Source organism: Carcharodon carcharias, chromosome 7 (genome assembly GCF_017639515.1).
Source record: "Carcharodon carcharias isolate sCarCar2 chromosome 7, sCarCar2.pri, whole genome shotgun sequence".
NCBI classification, from domain to species: Eukaryota; Metazoa; Chordata; class Chondrichthyes; order Lamniformes; family Lamnidae; genus Carcharodon; species Carcharodon carcharias.
The window spans coordinates 128,331,675-128,347,781 of record NC_054473.1 but is presented as its reverse complement, the minus strand read 5'-3'; the positions used below and the strand labels follow the sequence as shown (position 1 = coordinate 128,347,781).

The window sequence follows — 16,107 nt, the reverse complement described above, 5'->3', positions numbered from 1 at the left end:
GGAGATTTTATCTTTTCAGAGAGATGTCATTTGCAGACTCCATCTACCAACTGAATTGGACAAAAAAGATTCTGTGGCACCATTTGAAGAGCAGTGAATTCTCTGTGGCTTGGTTGACATTCATCAACATTTATCACCCCACCAAAAATTGATTAACCAGTCATTTGCTGTACTGTAACTTGCTGAATGCAAATTAGCTTTTCCACCTACCTACTTAGCTGAGTGAGTAATCAATTAGCTGTGTCAGGATTTTGAATGTTCTGAATACTTGACAAGAAGCAATTGCTCCCCCCCCCCCCCACCCACCCAAAATGTCTGGATGCTCCCTAGATGAGGTTTTACCCCTCTCTCAGTGCAGGAATTGAAAATGTCTACATGTTAGTTTTGTTTAAAAAAAAATCACTTGGCACAAAATAACTGTAGCATATTGGATTCGAGTGATGCCCCAATCAATTTTCCAAATTTTCAGATGACATTGCGGGTGAAGGTCAATGCTGAGGACGACTGCAGCAAGTTACACGAGGACATTAATAAATTTGCAGTACGGGAAAATTGACAAATCAAGTCAAAAAAAGATAAATGAGAGGTTCTGCATTTTGGCAGGAAGAATAGGGAAGTCAACTATTATTCGAAGGCTCAAGTCTAAATGGGTTAGAGGAACAATGGGAACTCGAGTGCAAGTCCAATCATGAAAAGTTGTGCTACAGGTTAGGAAGACCATTAAAAAAACAAAAGCACTAGGTTTTATTTCTACGGGGAGAGAATTGAAAAGTCGGGAAATTATGCTAAACCTGTATCAAAATTTGGTTAGTCCATAGTTAAGATTACTTCATGCAGTTCTGGTCACTTTACAATAAAAAGGATACAGAGGCACTAGGGAGGATGCAGATGAGTTTGATAGGATGACATCAGAAATGCATGGGTATTCATATCAGGCATAGATTGACAACCTGGGTCTCTTTTGAAAAAGAAGGTTGAGGGATGACCTCATAGAGTCCTTTAAAATTATGAAATGTTTTGTTAGAGTGGATACAGAGAATGTTTCCTCTTGTGGGTAGAGCATAACTAGAGGCTATCAATATGAAATAGTCATGAAAAGATCCAGTAGAGAATTCAGAAGAAACTTCATCCATGGATTGGTGAAAATGGGGAACTAACTACCACAGGGAGTGAAGGTAGCAGTATAAATGCAGTTAGGGATAACTAGACAAATATGAAGGAGAAGGGAATAGATACTTATGTTAGATTTGGATAAGAAAAGATGGATGGAGGCTTGACTGGAGCATACACAACAACAGGGATTGGTTGGGATCAATGGCCTGTTTGTGCAGTACGTCCTATGTAATCCTATGTAATTCCCTTGAGCTGAATTCAGCCCAGTGTGCTGGAATGAAAATCTGTACTGGTGGTTGATCTCTATGAAATATAGATTGGTGTTTTGTGTACCATCTGCAGGCTGCATTGGAACAACTTGCCAAGCTGCTTCAACAGCAACTCCCAAGCTTGCAATCTCTACCAGTTAAGGCAAGGACAGTACACAAATGGGAAACGTCACCACCTAAGTTGCACACCATCCTGACTTGGGCATGTATCATTATTCTCTCATTGTCATTGTGTCAAACTCCCTACCTAACAGCACTGTCAGAGTAGTTTTACCTTATGGGACTGCAGAGGTTAGGGTAGATGACTGCCATCTTGAGGACAACAATGGGTGGGCAATAAATGTTGGCTTTTCTGGTGGTGCCCTTGTCCTGTGAATGAACAGATAAAAATGAGTTTGAGCAATCTCAGCCTGAAACCTACCAGTTATGGCCCAACAGAGGAAAACTGCCCTTAATTTGCTGTATGTTGGCAATCTTGGAGTTGGCTTTTGCACAATGTTCTAAAGTGGTTTCAAGATATCCACTGGCACAGAGTTGGTGATACTTGTAATATTGTGGATATACAAATGCTCACTGACATTGGGTACCAGAAATGGGATGGAATTAAGTTTCCCCCATGTTAATGTGTTCAATTTGATTGCTAAAACAGAGAACAATTCTATTTGAGCTGATCTGTGGCATAAAACTGCATGTAGCAAAGGAGTTAGACTGCAGGGAAGAAATATACAAAAGTATACTCTAACCTCCTGGCCAGAAATATATTTTTTGTTTCTTTTGACAGTTTGATGGTGATCTTTATTTTGATGGGGTGGGGAAGCTTTTGTCTCATGGAATATGGGTTAATTATGCTTACATCTTAAATTATATCTTACAGATCTGAAGCTTCATCTCCAGAGCACGGACTATGGTAATTTCCTGGCGAATGAGGCCTCCCCACTCACTGTGTCAGTGATTGATGATAAGTTGAAGGAAAAGATGGTGGTTGAGTTTAGGCATATGAGGAACCATGCATACGAGCCACTGGGCAGCTTTCTTGATTTCATCACGTGAGTAAAAAGTTGTGTGTGGGGGCAATGTAACATAGGAGAGAAAATCTACTTTGTCTTTCACGATAATATTTGTAGCATATTTACCTAGTTGTCTTGACCAGCATTCCTCCCTCAACCAACACCATCAAAAACAGATTAACTGCATATTCAGCTGATTTGCCTTTTGGGATTGTGTACACTTGGTTCTTATTTACCAAAATAACAGTGGTGAACATTTCAAAAGTAACTAATTGGGCACAAAGTGCTTTGGAACACCCTGAAGGTGTCATGAGGTGTAAATACAAGATCATTTGTGGTGTTTTAAATACCAGAAGATCCTGTCACAGTATTTTTAGTGATGCAGTCCTAAAATTATTCATGAGTGTAAAATGCTCCCAAAATTCTACCACCCACTTCAATAGCAAAATTTGGTACTTGGCCATTTCAAGCTTCCAATTCTGCTGGTTATGATATTCTAACGCAACCAAGAATTGCAAATTAAAATGCCAGTCAGCCAATAAGTTTTCTTTTGCACCATGAGTAAGAATACAATTTTAAAAACAGATATTGGGCCAGAACTTCCATGGAGTGGCAATCGTAGTCAGATTGCCCCTCTGCTCCTTTTTACTTACCCAGGTCAGGAGCTGTACATTTCTTGTTTGACCTTCTGACCCGGGCCTAGTGAGAAATGTGCAGCATACCTGGTTCCTGCGGCCTTCCAGTGCAGGACAGTGACGTCGGCAAAGTGAACCACAACCCCTTTTTAAGGTATGGTTCCTATATTTAAATGTACTTTCGGAAGCCAAGGATAAGGTAAGTAGGTAGTATGGGCGGGTTGGGAAGGGATGATGTGTAGTGGGATGGGTGGGTGGATGGGTAGGAAGGTATGTTGTTGGGGGGGGTTCATTTGGGAGGGTAGTAGGGGAATGGGGATTGGGCGGGTAGTTGAAGGGGGCAGCAGGGGATGTTGGGTGGGTAGTTGGGGTTGTCAAGAGGATGGTCAAAGGGTTATTGGGGATTCAGGGGTGGTCAAGGACGCGGGAGATGTTTGGGTTGGACTGGGGGAAACCAATCGGGAGTTGGGAGCTCAATACCATAGTTACCCAGGAGTTAGAAGTGGCTTTAATTGTTCCAACTTTTTCTGGGTAACTATTCTGCTAAGAGTGAGGACCATCCAAAGATTCAGATCTAAATTGGTGTTTTGGATAGTTCCCGTTGCAGGGTAATTGCCCATCGGAAGTTTAAACTTACTGTGCAATTCTCATGTAGTTCTTGTGTGGAGACTTCCGGGAGATGCTCCAGCTCATCTCCTGGTGTACTTCCGAAGTACAATTGTCTGGAAATTGGAAGTCCTGGGCCAGTGTAAAGCTTTAAGAAAGATAGTTGCCAAAAATACTCTTCTAGGACTGTTGTATTCGACTACTTTATATTGAGGATGCAGCATTGGTCACATAATTTAAGCATTGTTTGACAATGTTTAAATTTTGACCAATAGCCATTCAAAAAATTGCACTCCTCTCAGGATGTGTCCTTAAAATTATGTGCAGAAAGCACTTTGGAACCAAGTGGGCCAAACCTGATTAATTGAATTGGAGAAAGTTGCTTTTCCAAAATGGCTGTTGCCTTTACTGGTGCACATTACTTTGTAAATGCTATCCAGTATAAATGGTACTGATGAAAGGAGGGTTTCACCATTGGAGCATTTTAGTAACATTTACGAGATTAAAAGTTGCCTGAAGTATTTTGACATAAGCATCAGATTGAGGGGAATAGTAAAGTACACTTGCCTTTTAAAGCACTCGTGCAAACTTCAATGATCTTTTTGTTAGCTTTCAGCTCCACCATTCAGAAACTGCAAGTTATCGAGAAATGTACTGCCTATATCTTATGCATATTAAGTGGTGCTCACTTTCATCTGTTTTCACCTCTGAAACTTCCTCTAACTTTACCTCCTGGTTAATCTTTTTGCTCTTCCAGCTTGGTTATTTTCCATACTCTTTAGTTCCAAGGTTAGTGGCATAGTCTTCAACCATAATATTCTTGTGCTTGGAATTTACTTCAAAAATGATCCTCCTTGTTACATCTCTTCACTGTTTTCTAAAAGTTCAAAATTTACTTCTTGGATAAGTCATCTTAACTAGCTTCTCCCTAACTCCAGCTTATTTATGTTTGGTGTTCTGGGTGCCAAATCCTCTCTCCTACCTGGTGAAGTGCTTTGGGATATTTTGCTATGTTAAAGGCAAGTTATCTTAAGTGCAAGTGATTGCATTTAGAATTTACAACAGTATGATGGCTTTCTTTAAAAATATAACTGGGACTTCAAACTGAGCACCAACTCCCTCTATAAGCTGTTAATGTAGTTTTATTTATACAGGTACAGCTACATGATTGACAATGTAATTCTCCTGATTACTGGAACATTACACCAGCGATCCATTTCTGAACTAGTACCAAAGTGCCACCCCTTAGGCAGCTTTGAGCAGATGGAAGCAGTGAACATTGCCCAGACACCAGCAGAACTTTACAATGCCATCTTGGTTGACACACCTTTAGGTAAGGTATGGGTCTGAAGATTAAAGAATGTAAAAGTCATAATGGGAGGAGTTCAACATTTGATTAATTCTTATGAGGAAAGGCTGGACAAGTTGGGTCTATGCCCATTGGCATTTGGAAGAATGAGAGGTGATCTTATTGAAATATATAAGGTCCTGAGGGGACTCGATAGGGTAGATACCAGGAGGATGTTTCCACTTGTGGGAGACTAGAACCAGGGGACACAGTTTAAGAATAAGAGGTCTACTATTTAAGACAGAGATGAGGAGAATTTTTTTTTTTGAGTTATTAGTATGTGGAATTCTCTTTCCCAGAAAGCAATGGAGGCTGGGGCATTGAATTTATTCAAGGCTGAGTTAGACAGATTTTTGATAGACAAGGCAGTCAAGGGTTATGGGGATGGGCAGACGACAAAGAGGAGTTGAGACAAACCAGATTAGCCATGATCTTATTGAATGGTGGAGCAGGTTCGAAAGGCTGAAAGGTCTACTCTTCCTAAGTTCTATGTTTCCAAGAACATAGGTAAAAGCATCTTTCTGAACTGAAGTTTGGCTTATAATCTAATATATTTTTTCCTTAACTGTGACGATGTTTCAAGTTCTTCCTTGTAATTTGGAACTTTGTATTAGATTTTATAACAGTTGTTCTATACCTAAGTGTCCACATTATGGAAGATTGGGGGTTTGGTTACGGACCAAGGTAGGATAATTACTCATAAGGAATTACTGTGCACATGAAAGGCAGCCAAGCTGAAACAACTTGACCTAAAGGAAAGAGAGCAGAGTATGGTGTTGATGTCAGTCTATGTGCAACCTCCTATTTTTTTGCCATCACATTGAATGGGAAAGGCTACCCAATCGCTTAATGAGTACTGTGGGAATTTATACGATTGATTCTATGGATGAGTTGAATAGCGCTCTTCACTGGGACTAGTCCTTCAGCTAGGATATACTTCAGCTGTTTTATAAATCAGAAAAGTGACCTATTCTTCATGTCTATGGTATTAATGGCTCATGATACTGACCAGGAATAGCAATTAACCTATTGGGTGCCCAGGTGAATAGCGCAGATTGAGGTTGTTGCAAAGCAGTTGATTTGAATTGAAACTATTCACTTTTGGTTTTCAACATGCCAATGCATCGCCTTCAGGAAATTAAGGATCTATGGCAGTGCTTCCCAAACTTGTTCCTGGTGTGACCACATTTTAATGCCTCAGATTTTGTGTGATCCCTCAGTGAACATCTGGGGGTTGCGAGAGCTACTGAGCAGGTGGGAAGAGGCTTCAGCTCTTGAGCAGCGAGGGGAGGTTTTCAGTTGTTAAGTGGAGGGGGCTTTAGTTCTTGACTGGGAGGTGCGGAGGTGGTGATAGGTTGGTGGTGGTGGGAGAACAGGAGTTGTGTTGGGGAAGTTAATGAAAAGGGTTTCTACAAAAACAACGAACCCCTACCTTTTCACAGTATGTTTTTGCAACGACAATGAGGCCTCAGAGAGCAGGCCTCGCCTACCCAATGGGGGAAAAAGGTGAGGATTTAAAGGGGTCCTACAGCTGTCAAATTGGTTTGAGCAAAGAAACCATTGCTGCCTCTGAGCTCGCAACCACAAAATCTCATCTTGCATCCCTTTTGTGGGGGGGGGGGTGCAACCCACACTTTGGGAAGCTCTGATCTAGAGTGCAGTACAAAGAAGCTATGTAAATTGCAGTGTTTTTAAAACTAGTATGCAGTTAACCCTTGGCTTAAGAATAAAACTGGGATTATTATTTAGAACAAAAACAGAATTACCTGGAAAAACTCAGCAGGTCTGGCAGCATCGGCGGAGAAGAAAAGAGTTGACGTTTCGAGTCTGCAAAAGTTAAATACTCTTTCAAAATCAATAGCATTCTTACAGCAAATCAAAGCCTGTTGCCATAGTTTGTTTAACATTGAACACTAATTAATAAGAGAAAATGAGGCATTTAAGAATCTTAATTGTATGCAATAATGTATTAAAGTACTATATCTGCTAGAACTTGTCCTCCTTGACCCTCAACTTCTCATCCATTGCACGATGTATAGTGATCTGCTAAACATTCAAAAGGCAACTAAGGAACTTTTGATTTTCCAATCTATGCTCTTGTAGTGTAAAGCATTGCCCGAGGGCCAGAGGACAACACTTTTGAATTTGCATAACTTAGTTTTCTAAGGAAAAAACAACAGAGGGCTTCTATTAGAATGTACTGCTTATCAATGCTAAAGATGCTTATAACTACAAATTTAGCAGTTGTGTGAGGCTATTTCCACTTAGTGCAAACACTAAATTAGCAGGAGGGCTCATGTCATACCTACATCTTGTACTGCATGGACAGTAAACCTGGTTTGCAAACCTTTGAGCCCTCTGGACAATTTAGGAACCTATCTGACCTTAATCTAAGGTTTAAAATAACCTGCAATTCTCCCATTGAATATCTGTTTGGGAGACAGCTGCAGCTGCCTGTATCTACAGAGTTAATGGAGCAGTTAGTTTTCCATCCAGGCATGACCCAGAGTGTAAACAGGGATCTATGTTTTAAAATACATTTTCTTGTTGCAGAACTCTGGGAGCTACACAGTAAAAATGGTTCTGTGCTTTTTGAAATATTGTAAGTGATATTCAATGTAAATTGTTCCTTCAGAATTTTAATTTAGTGAATGCACTGTGGTTGAGATTTTCAGTTTTTCTTTATAAAATTCAAAGTAATGAGTGCAATGAGATTTTTGTCTTCGTTTCAGCTGCATTTTTCCAAGATTGTATATCCGAACAAGACCTTGATGAAATGAACATTGAAATTATTCGTAATACACTGTACAAGGTAACTGCAAAGTAACTTGTACTTCTGAAACTTTAAATGAATTCTATGTGCAGCAAGGTAAAAGATGTCATTGCTAAGAAATGGAACACATTCTCATCTTGGACAGCCAGTATTAGCATCCAGTACGTGTAGGTGGGTGTAATAAAGTCAGATTTTCAATAAGTGCCCTCTGTAGTGTACAATACCCAGAATCTTGAAACACCACTAACAGGACACAATATATTTTGCATTTCCCATAACCGCTAAACCTTAAGGGTTCCCCGGTAACTATTTTGTTGCCAACCTTTTCAAATTTTGGGCAGCTCAGTGTATGGGCATGTGGGAACTGAAAGATTAAGGCAGGTCAAATTCATTTCAGTGTGAGACCTTCATTTTGGTGAAATTTGGGCAGTATCTTGTTTTCACTATCTAGGTGAGAAGCCTGTGAATGCATTATTCACCATTTTTAATCTGGGAATATTGGTTTATATTGCCCAAATGAAATATGAAAAGTTTTGCATTGATTAGACAGGTTGATTATTTTATTCAGTGAGTGCTAAGTCGTAATGTGGTATCTACTATAATGGAATCAGTTAAAATCCTAACCTGCCAAAACTCACTGTAAACTCATTTAACATTGATACACGAGCAGGTGACAAAGGGCTATTGGTGTACATGGAACAGAGCTTCAATATGAATCTTTTTGGCAGAAGAGAATCTCAGATGGGCCAACTTGCAAGTTGAAACAAAGTTTTAGTTGAATGTCATGAAATCTAATGCAATTCAACCACAATAGATTTGCTACAATTCACTGAGAGGGGTTTGCTAGGCTGTTTCAACATGACTTTGGAAGCTTATGTAATTGACTTAACTGCTTTTCTTGCCCTCCCCCATCCCCACAAAACCCTAAGGCATATCTCGAATCATTTTACAAGTTCTGCAAGACATTGGGAGGTACAACTGCTGATGCAATGTGTCCTATTTTGGAGGTGAGAATTTTAAACTGCAATGCTAAACGTTCAAAAATGTCTTATTAATTTTAATTTGAACTTAGTATATTAAGTTTGAGAATTTAAAAACTCGCCATGATTTAAATATTTTTGACAGTCAGTACAAACCCTGTACATTGATTCATGTTCCCAAGGTTCTGATCAAAATGTGTAGCCAGTTGGGTAATTTCTCATTTGTTTGATTGAAGTTTGGGTTTGTTTTTAAATATTAATGAGCCTTTGTTTGAATTTTTGTTCAGAATAATCAGAGTAAGACTTAAGATTCATGTAAGAATTAGAATTTTTGTAAATGGCTGAAATGTCTCATTGTAACAGCTGCAGCTGGTTTACAGAAGGCACTGCATACAATAGTTTAGCTACAATTGTGATCTTACTGGCTTAGTAATGAGTGATCTAACGTGCACAAACAGACAAGATTCCATAGCTGGCGATAAATTCCAGATTTTTTTCAAATAGGTCCCCTCCACATCGTTACATCTAACGTTTGTTCTCTCCCCCAAACCTTGACCAAGCTGCTATTTGGAATTTTTGACACTTGGACCACATGTAAAGTTGGAACATTTACATGAATTTATTATATTTATCATACTTTTTAAAATTAACATTTAATCTAGCCTAACTTTAATTTTTTAAAAATAGATTTAGCTTGTTTACTCATTGCATGTGCAGTCTTTTGGAAAATTTATTATAATGCAATAGTGCTACTTCAACTGTGAACTGCAGCTAGAAGCTAATCTCTTGTGAAGAAGATACAACAGGGAATGGTGACCACTCTCTCTCAATTTGCACTATCTGCACCACAGATTGTGCATCCTGCTCTTTAGTGAGTTAGTGATTCATGCGGATGTTGGGATCTCCATGGAGAGCTTCAGCTGCAGTCAGGCACAGTTATACTTGAAGTTGAGAGGGATGAGATCAGATTTCAAATAACACTTAAAACAACATCTGCATGAATCACTAACTCACTAAAGAGCAGGATGCACAATACTACCTGTGGTGCAGATAGTGCAAATTGAGATAGTGGTCACCATTCCCTGTTGTGATTTCCAACCCCACACCCCTCCCGCTACCCTCTAGTTAGTGTAGATTTGAAATGTAGTTTAAATAGAAGAAAAAATTTTCAGATCAAGGTAGCCCTCAAACATCCATTAAATATTTCAATTATAATTTTTAAAGTGTTTATATTTTCTAAATCATTTTAAAATCCTTTGCTTTGTAATTGGACAATCTGAATCAATTTCCTCAGTGCTGGACCACCAATAAATGAACTGTATTAATATGGATTTCTGTGCACTACAGATACTGTGCAGCAGTGTATATAGAAGAAACTGTAACCTATTGTGAGGAATGAACACTAGACTAATTTGTTCTCCATAACATTTAGTTTGAAGCAGACAGGCGAGCTTTCATCATCACCATAAACTCTTTTGGGACAGAACTGTCTAAAGAAGACAGAGCGAAACTATTCCCTCATTGTGGAAAACTCTACCCAGAAGGTCTTGCTCAGTTAGCCAGAGCAGATGATTATGAGCAGGTGAAAACCGTGGCAGACTATTATCCAGTAAGTAGTGCCCATTTTTAGATTGAAAAGTTCTGGAGTAATTTGTACATGCTAAAGTACTGACTAAATGTAAATAGCTTCTTCCATGGATTGTGATATGTTTTTGATCTCTATTCCAAGAGATAGCTTGTTTTTTTTTTCTATTTTCTATAGGAAAATCTTTTTTATGCTTTGATATATTCCCTTATTAAGAAAGTGCAATCTCCGCTATTGGTTCATAACGGGTAATTTGATACAAGTAGCCAATGTGAAAACTACTTTAACTTACTACAAGCTAAATGCACCTCTGACTTGGGTTAAGAGGATTGGCTTAGATGTAGAATAAAGTGTACATTCACAAATTTTTTGTATTTTCTTTATTTCGTGCACTTCAGACATGCACTTTATAACACTTGCATTATGTAATTCACATCTGATAATTGAGTTGAGTGCCAGATTCCTACTGCACTTATTGTTTTTACCCCTCAGGAATACAAGCTACTGTTTGAAGGAGCTGGCAGCAATCCTGGAGACAAAACCCTTGAGGATAGATTTTTTGAACATGAGGTACTTAACTTTGAATTGAGCAGCGTGACAAAAATAGAGTATTGTGTGAGGTGTTACATTATATGCCTAATAAACGATGGTGAGTGGGAAGTGCAACACCATTCCTGGGATATGTATTTTACTGCACATTTGCTTTTAGAACTTTTGGCACAATATTAAAGAACATCGAGTAAAGTATCACTCAGCAATGCATTGTTAGATGAATTGTGGGTTTATACCTTTGAACAACCACTTGATAAAGTCAGATCTCCCCAAGTAACCTGTAGCGATCTCATTACCCAAGTTACTCTAGATTCCATGTAGGATAACACTGGAGGAACCAGTAAAGAAGTGTAGGGAGACTTAGGAATTATATGGCTCTACCTGTCCCAGTTTGTTTGAAATGTTATTGAGGAACTCTCAAGAATTGAATCTTCAGTAGCCATTGATAAAATTTCGATAGGTGCCCCTAAAGTGATTCCGTGGTAGACCATAAACTGTTGTAGAGTGTGTTCTCTAATTTCATAATAAAAATTGGGTTTCCAGACCAAAGCTGGGATTTTACCTGGGGACCACTTCACCCTCTTGGTTCCCATCTGATTCTCTACCTACCAGTAAAGACTTATCAATTTCTTTATACATTTATTGAAAACATTTAGTCTTAAGAACTTGAACAGATGTGAGACAGCCTGTGTATTTATGCGCCTTTGTATTCTAAAATTTAAACTGGTTTGTTGCATTTTGATGCAATATAAAAATTGTTAATCGCCTCATACTGCAGATGTTCAATGAACTGTAAATGTGGAGGTGTCATTCGGTATGTGAGTGATTCCTGTAGAGTCTGTGTATTCAAGGAGTAATGTCTAGCCATTTGCAACCACAGCTAGTCAGCACGATGGATGGAGATGGAAGAAGAACTTTCCATTCTTTATTCATTAGCTGTTGAGTACTGGAATTTAGAAAATAATGCAGATATACCCATATGAATGTTCAATAATTCTAAACTAGTGTATAAAACACAGTTAACTACCTTTTACACTGGCCTTGGAGGGATATTTTGCTGCATTTAAGACACTATATAAATGCATATTTTTGACGGAAACGCCAATGTAAACTTGCTGGATTTATGAAGAACAGCCACTTGAATGATTTTTAATGGGCTTTAGCAAATCCAGCATCTTTAGATTAGGGTCGCCCCCGAGTACACAAGATCTGTGCAACAGAATCCAGCAAGGCAACAGCCCTGCAGGCTGGAGTGATTTGTGAATTCGATTTATTAAGTGAACTCTCCTGTGCAAGTACAGAGAAGTGTTGAAATTATTATAACTCATTGGTGAATTATCAAACTGGAGCAACTTTTCCTGCAAGCTTATTGCACAATGATGTTAGAAAAGGTCGAGGAGCAATTGTCTTATCTGCAGTTCATGTCTGGCTTCAGAAGAAGTTTAGAAATTGCACTTGGGCTTGCTTTAATGTATTTTTTAATTGTAAAATGTTTTGGGGTCTACAGAATTTAAGAATTCTGCATGGCTGGCATTAACTTTGGATTGTTTTGCAGGTTAAGCTGAACAAGTTGGCATTTCTGAACCAATTCCACTTTGGGGTCTTCTATGCATATGTGAAGCTTAAAGAACAGGAATGCAGGAACATTGTATGGATTGCAGAGTGTATTGCACAAAGGCACAGGGCCAAGATTGATAACTATATTCCAATCTTCTGAATTCCAGTTTTGCTCACCACCACCCCCACCCCAATACATGAAATACTAATTGCATTTAATCTCTTTACTGTTTCTAGTTTATATGTTTTCATTTGTAAAATGTACATTGAATTTCCTGGACATTTTCCTCATATTCCTTTTTTTTTTAAAGGCATTGCTGACGTTTTAATTTGTAATCTGCTCCTTGAAATAAGACTAAAACAATAAAACTAACTCCAAATCCTAATTGCTTAATTTACAATAACCTGTGAAGCATTGGCAAGTTGATTCACTGTACTCATAAACATTAATTGTATTTTTAAAACTAATTTTCCAATAAGTGTGGGAAATTAGTTTTTTTAATCTTTTTTTGGCAATATTACAGTTCTCAGTGCTTTAACGTCTTTATTGGAGTTATCTTTCAATGTCTTAATTGCAATGCAAAATCATAGGGAGCAGATGGATCAGAAGGTCAGCATTGCAATTTCTTCAAATATTTGAAAATCTTTATATAATGATCATCTTTGATCAATGGTAGTCGTTTATCTTGTAAGTGCAATGCTTTATTTTTGGAAAATGCTCCACACTGCATTGAGTAGCTGAAAATTGTTTATATGTATGCTGTAATTATTCTGCCACTGTTGTTCCTGGAGCATTCACTTCTGCATGAGGTATTTTAGTATTACTCCAGCATTCACCACAAACTTGTTTACATTCAGGGAAGAATTGGCTGGCTGGGCCCATGTTCACAAGGAGTTTTGCTTGTTCGTTATGTTGAAGCATAAAATGCGAATTTTGAAAATAAATGGTAGATTCTTGAGTACGGACCTAGGAGTAAAGTATTTCTATGTGCAATTTGGTAATTCATGTGCTGTGTGTAGAAAGCTCTTGAGTTTTGTGTAATAATGTGATTCTGATTAATTTGTGATCTGAAATTTAAAATTCTGTGACTTGTTAACTGCTGTACATTGTATTTGTGATCAAGTCCTTAATAAAGTGATGGCTGCTTCCTTGAAGGTATATCCAATTAAAATTAAATATTTTAAAATGTGAAATCAGTTTAGAAGCAGATGTTCAATAATGCAATGTAAGTAATGGTCTTTTAAATTATCCATTGTACAGTTCAAAACATTTTAATTTTAGTAACCTTATTTTCCATTATACATTTCTGTTCGACTCTGCTCCCTAGAACAGGATGGAGTACCAGAGAGGTGAGTATAAAAACCTTACCTCGGGGATTCGCGGCCTAGTTCCAGGGAGCAGAGCCAGAGGGCAGACCTCAGGTCTTTTAAAAAAAAAAATTTAAAAGTGTCTCGGTAAATCTGTGCCCTGATTGGCTGGTAGGGAATCTACACTGAATTTGAAACTAAAACATTGCTAACCTAATTAAACCAAATAAATTAATCACCTGATTAATAAGTAGAGGGTATCTAGACCAGAAGCAGGAGATTACTATTCTTTAGAATTTAGCATTTATAGTAGAAATCTAGCCTGAGGGAACCTATAGTTAATAAGGAGTCAGTAAGTAGTTATTAGATTTAAATTAATTTATTAAATAGTTCTAGAAATGGCAGTTGCTGGGGTGAGTTGCTTCACCTGTGGGATATGGGGAAACCTGTGACGCTTCAAGTGTCCCGGACAACTACCTCTGCAAGAAGTGTACCCCAATTGCAGCTCCTCACAGACTGCATGGATCGGTTGGAGCAGCAGTTGGATGCACTTAGGAGTATTCAGGTGGCGGAAACCATCATTGACAGGAGTTTTGCAGATGTGGTCACACCTAAGGTACAGACAGATAGATGGGTGACCGCTAAAAGGAGCAGGCAGTCAGTGCAGAAACCCCGGTGGCTGTCCTCCTCTCTAACAGCTATCCCGTTTTGGATACTGTTGGGGGGGATGGCCTATCAGGAGAAAACAATAGCAGTAGCCAGAGCAGTGGCATCACGGCTGGCTCTGCTGTTCAGGGGGGTTCAAAGCACAGAAGAGCAATTGTCATGGGGACTCCAAAGTCGGGCTCAGATAGGCACTTCTGTGGTTGTGAAAGAGACACCAGGATGGTGTGTTGCCTCCCTGCTGCCAGGGTCTAGGATGTCTCTGATCAGGTACAGGACATTCTGAAGGGGGAGGGAGAACAGCCAGAGGTCGTGGTACACATTGGTACTAACAATATAGGCAGAAAGAGTGACGAGGTCCTGCAGCAGGAGTTCAGGGAATTAGGCAGAAAGTTAAAAAAAACAGGACTCTAGGGTTGTAATCTCAGGATTACTCCCTGTGCCACATGCCAGTGAAGCTAGAAATAGGAAGATAGTGTAGCTAAACACGTGGCTGAACAGATGGTGTAGGAAGGAGGGTTTCCGATATTTGGATCATTGGGATCTCTTCTGGGGCAGGTGGGACCTGTACAAGAAGGACGGGTTGCACCTAAACTGGAGGGGCACCGATATCCTGGCTGTAAGGTTTGCTAGGTTCACTCGGGAGGGTTTAAACTAGTATGGCAGGGGGGTGGGAACCAGAGCAATAGGTAAGCAGGTGAAATAAATGACTGGAAACTAATGAATATGGCCAGTAGGACTAAGAGGAAGGGCAGGCAGGGAGAAATTACTGAACACAGTGGGACTGGGGGTCTGAAATGCAGCTGTTTCAATGCGAGAAGTATAACAGGCAAGGCAGATGAGTTTAGAGCTTGGATTAGTACTTGGGTCTATGATGTTGCTATTACAGAGACTTGATTGAAGGATGGACAGATAAATGTTCCAGGATTAAGATGTTTCAGGCAGGATAGAGAGGGATGTAGAAGAAGGGGAGTTGCACCGCAGGTTAAGGAGAATATCACAGCTGTACGACAGGAGGACACCTCGGTGGGCTCATGCAGAGAGGCAATATGGGTAGAGTGCCAGAATAGGAAGGGTGCAGTCACGATGTTGGGTGTTTACTATAGGCCTTGCAATTGCCGGCGGGAGATTGAGGAACAGTTATGTAGGCAGATTTTGGAAAGCTGTAAAAGCAATAGGGTTGTTGTGGTGGGTGATTTTAACTTTCCCTATATTGACTGGGAATCACCTAGTGCTAGGGGTTTGGATGGTGCAGAATTTGTAAGGTGCATCCAGGAGGGCTTCCTGAGACAAATGTAGATAGTCCAACTAGGGAAGGGGCAATACTGGATCTGGTATTAGGGAATGAACCCGGCCAGGTGATCGAACTTTCAGTAGGGGAGCATTTCGGGAAAAGAGACCATAATTTAGTAAGTTTCAAGGTACTGGTGGATAAAGATAACAGGAGTGCTTGGGTTAAGGTCCTTAACTGGGGGAAGGCTAATTATAACAATATTAGGCAGGAACTGAGGAATCTAGACTGGAGGTGGATGTTTGAGGGCAAATCAACAACTGACGTGGGGGGCTTTCAAACATCAGTTGAAAAGAATTCAGGACTGGCAAGTTCCTGCTAGGATGAAGGATATGTATGGCAAGTTTCAGGAACCTTGGATAACAAAGGATATTGAGAGATTAGTCAAAAAGAAAAGGGAAGCATTCGTGAGGGCTATAA

General features: G+C 39.4%; 1 protein-coding gene across 1 annotated transcript in view; it reads left to right on the top strand.

Annotated features, from left to right (window-relative positions):
- Nucleotides 1-13,580, top strand: part of LOC121280464 (V-type proton ATPase subunit d 1) — a 37,105-nt gene extending 23,525 nt beyond the window's left edge. Inside the window, exons 2-8 of the mRNA XM_041192488.1 lie at nucleotides 2,257-2,428; nucleotides 4,785-4,963; nucleotides 7,711-7,790; nucleotides 8,681-8,758; nucleotides 10,164-10,340; nucleotides 10,809-10,886; nucleotides 12,424-13,580. Of these exons, the coding sequence (XP_041048422.1) occupies nucleotides 2,257-2,428; nucleotides 4,785-4,963; nucleotides 7,711-7,790; nucleotides 8,681-8,758; nucleotides 10,164-10,340; nucleotides 10,809-10,886; nucleotides 12,424-12,585 (926 nt within the window). The 3' untranslated portion in view covers nucleotides 12,586-13,580. The remainder of the gene's footprint in view (nucleotides 1-2,256; nucleotides 2,429-4,784; nucleotides 4,964-7,710; nucleotides 7,791-8,680; nucleotides 8,759-10,163; nucleotides 10,341-10,808; nucleotides 10,887-12,423) is intronic.
- Nucleotides 13,581-16,107: the final 2,527 nt, after the last annotated feature.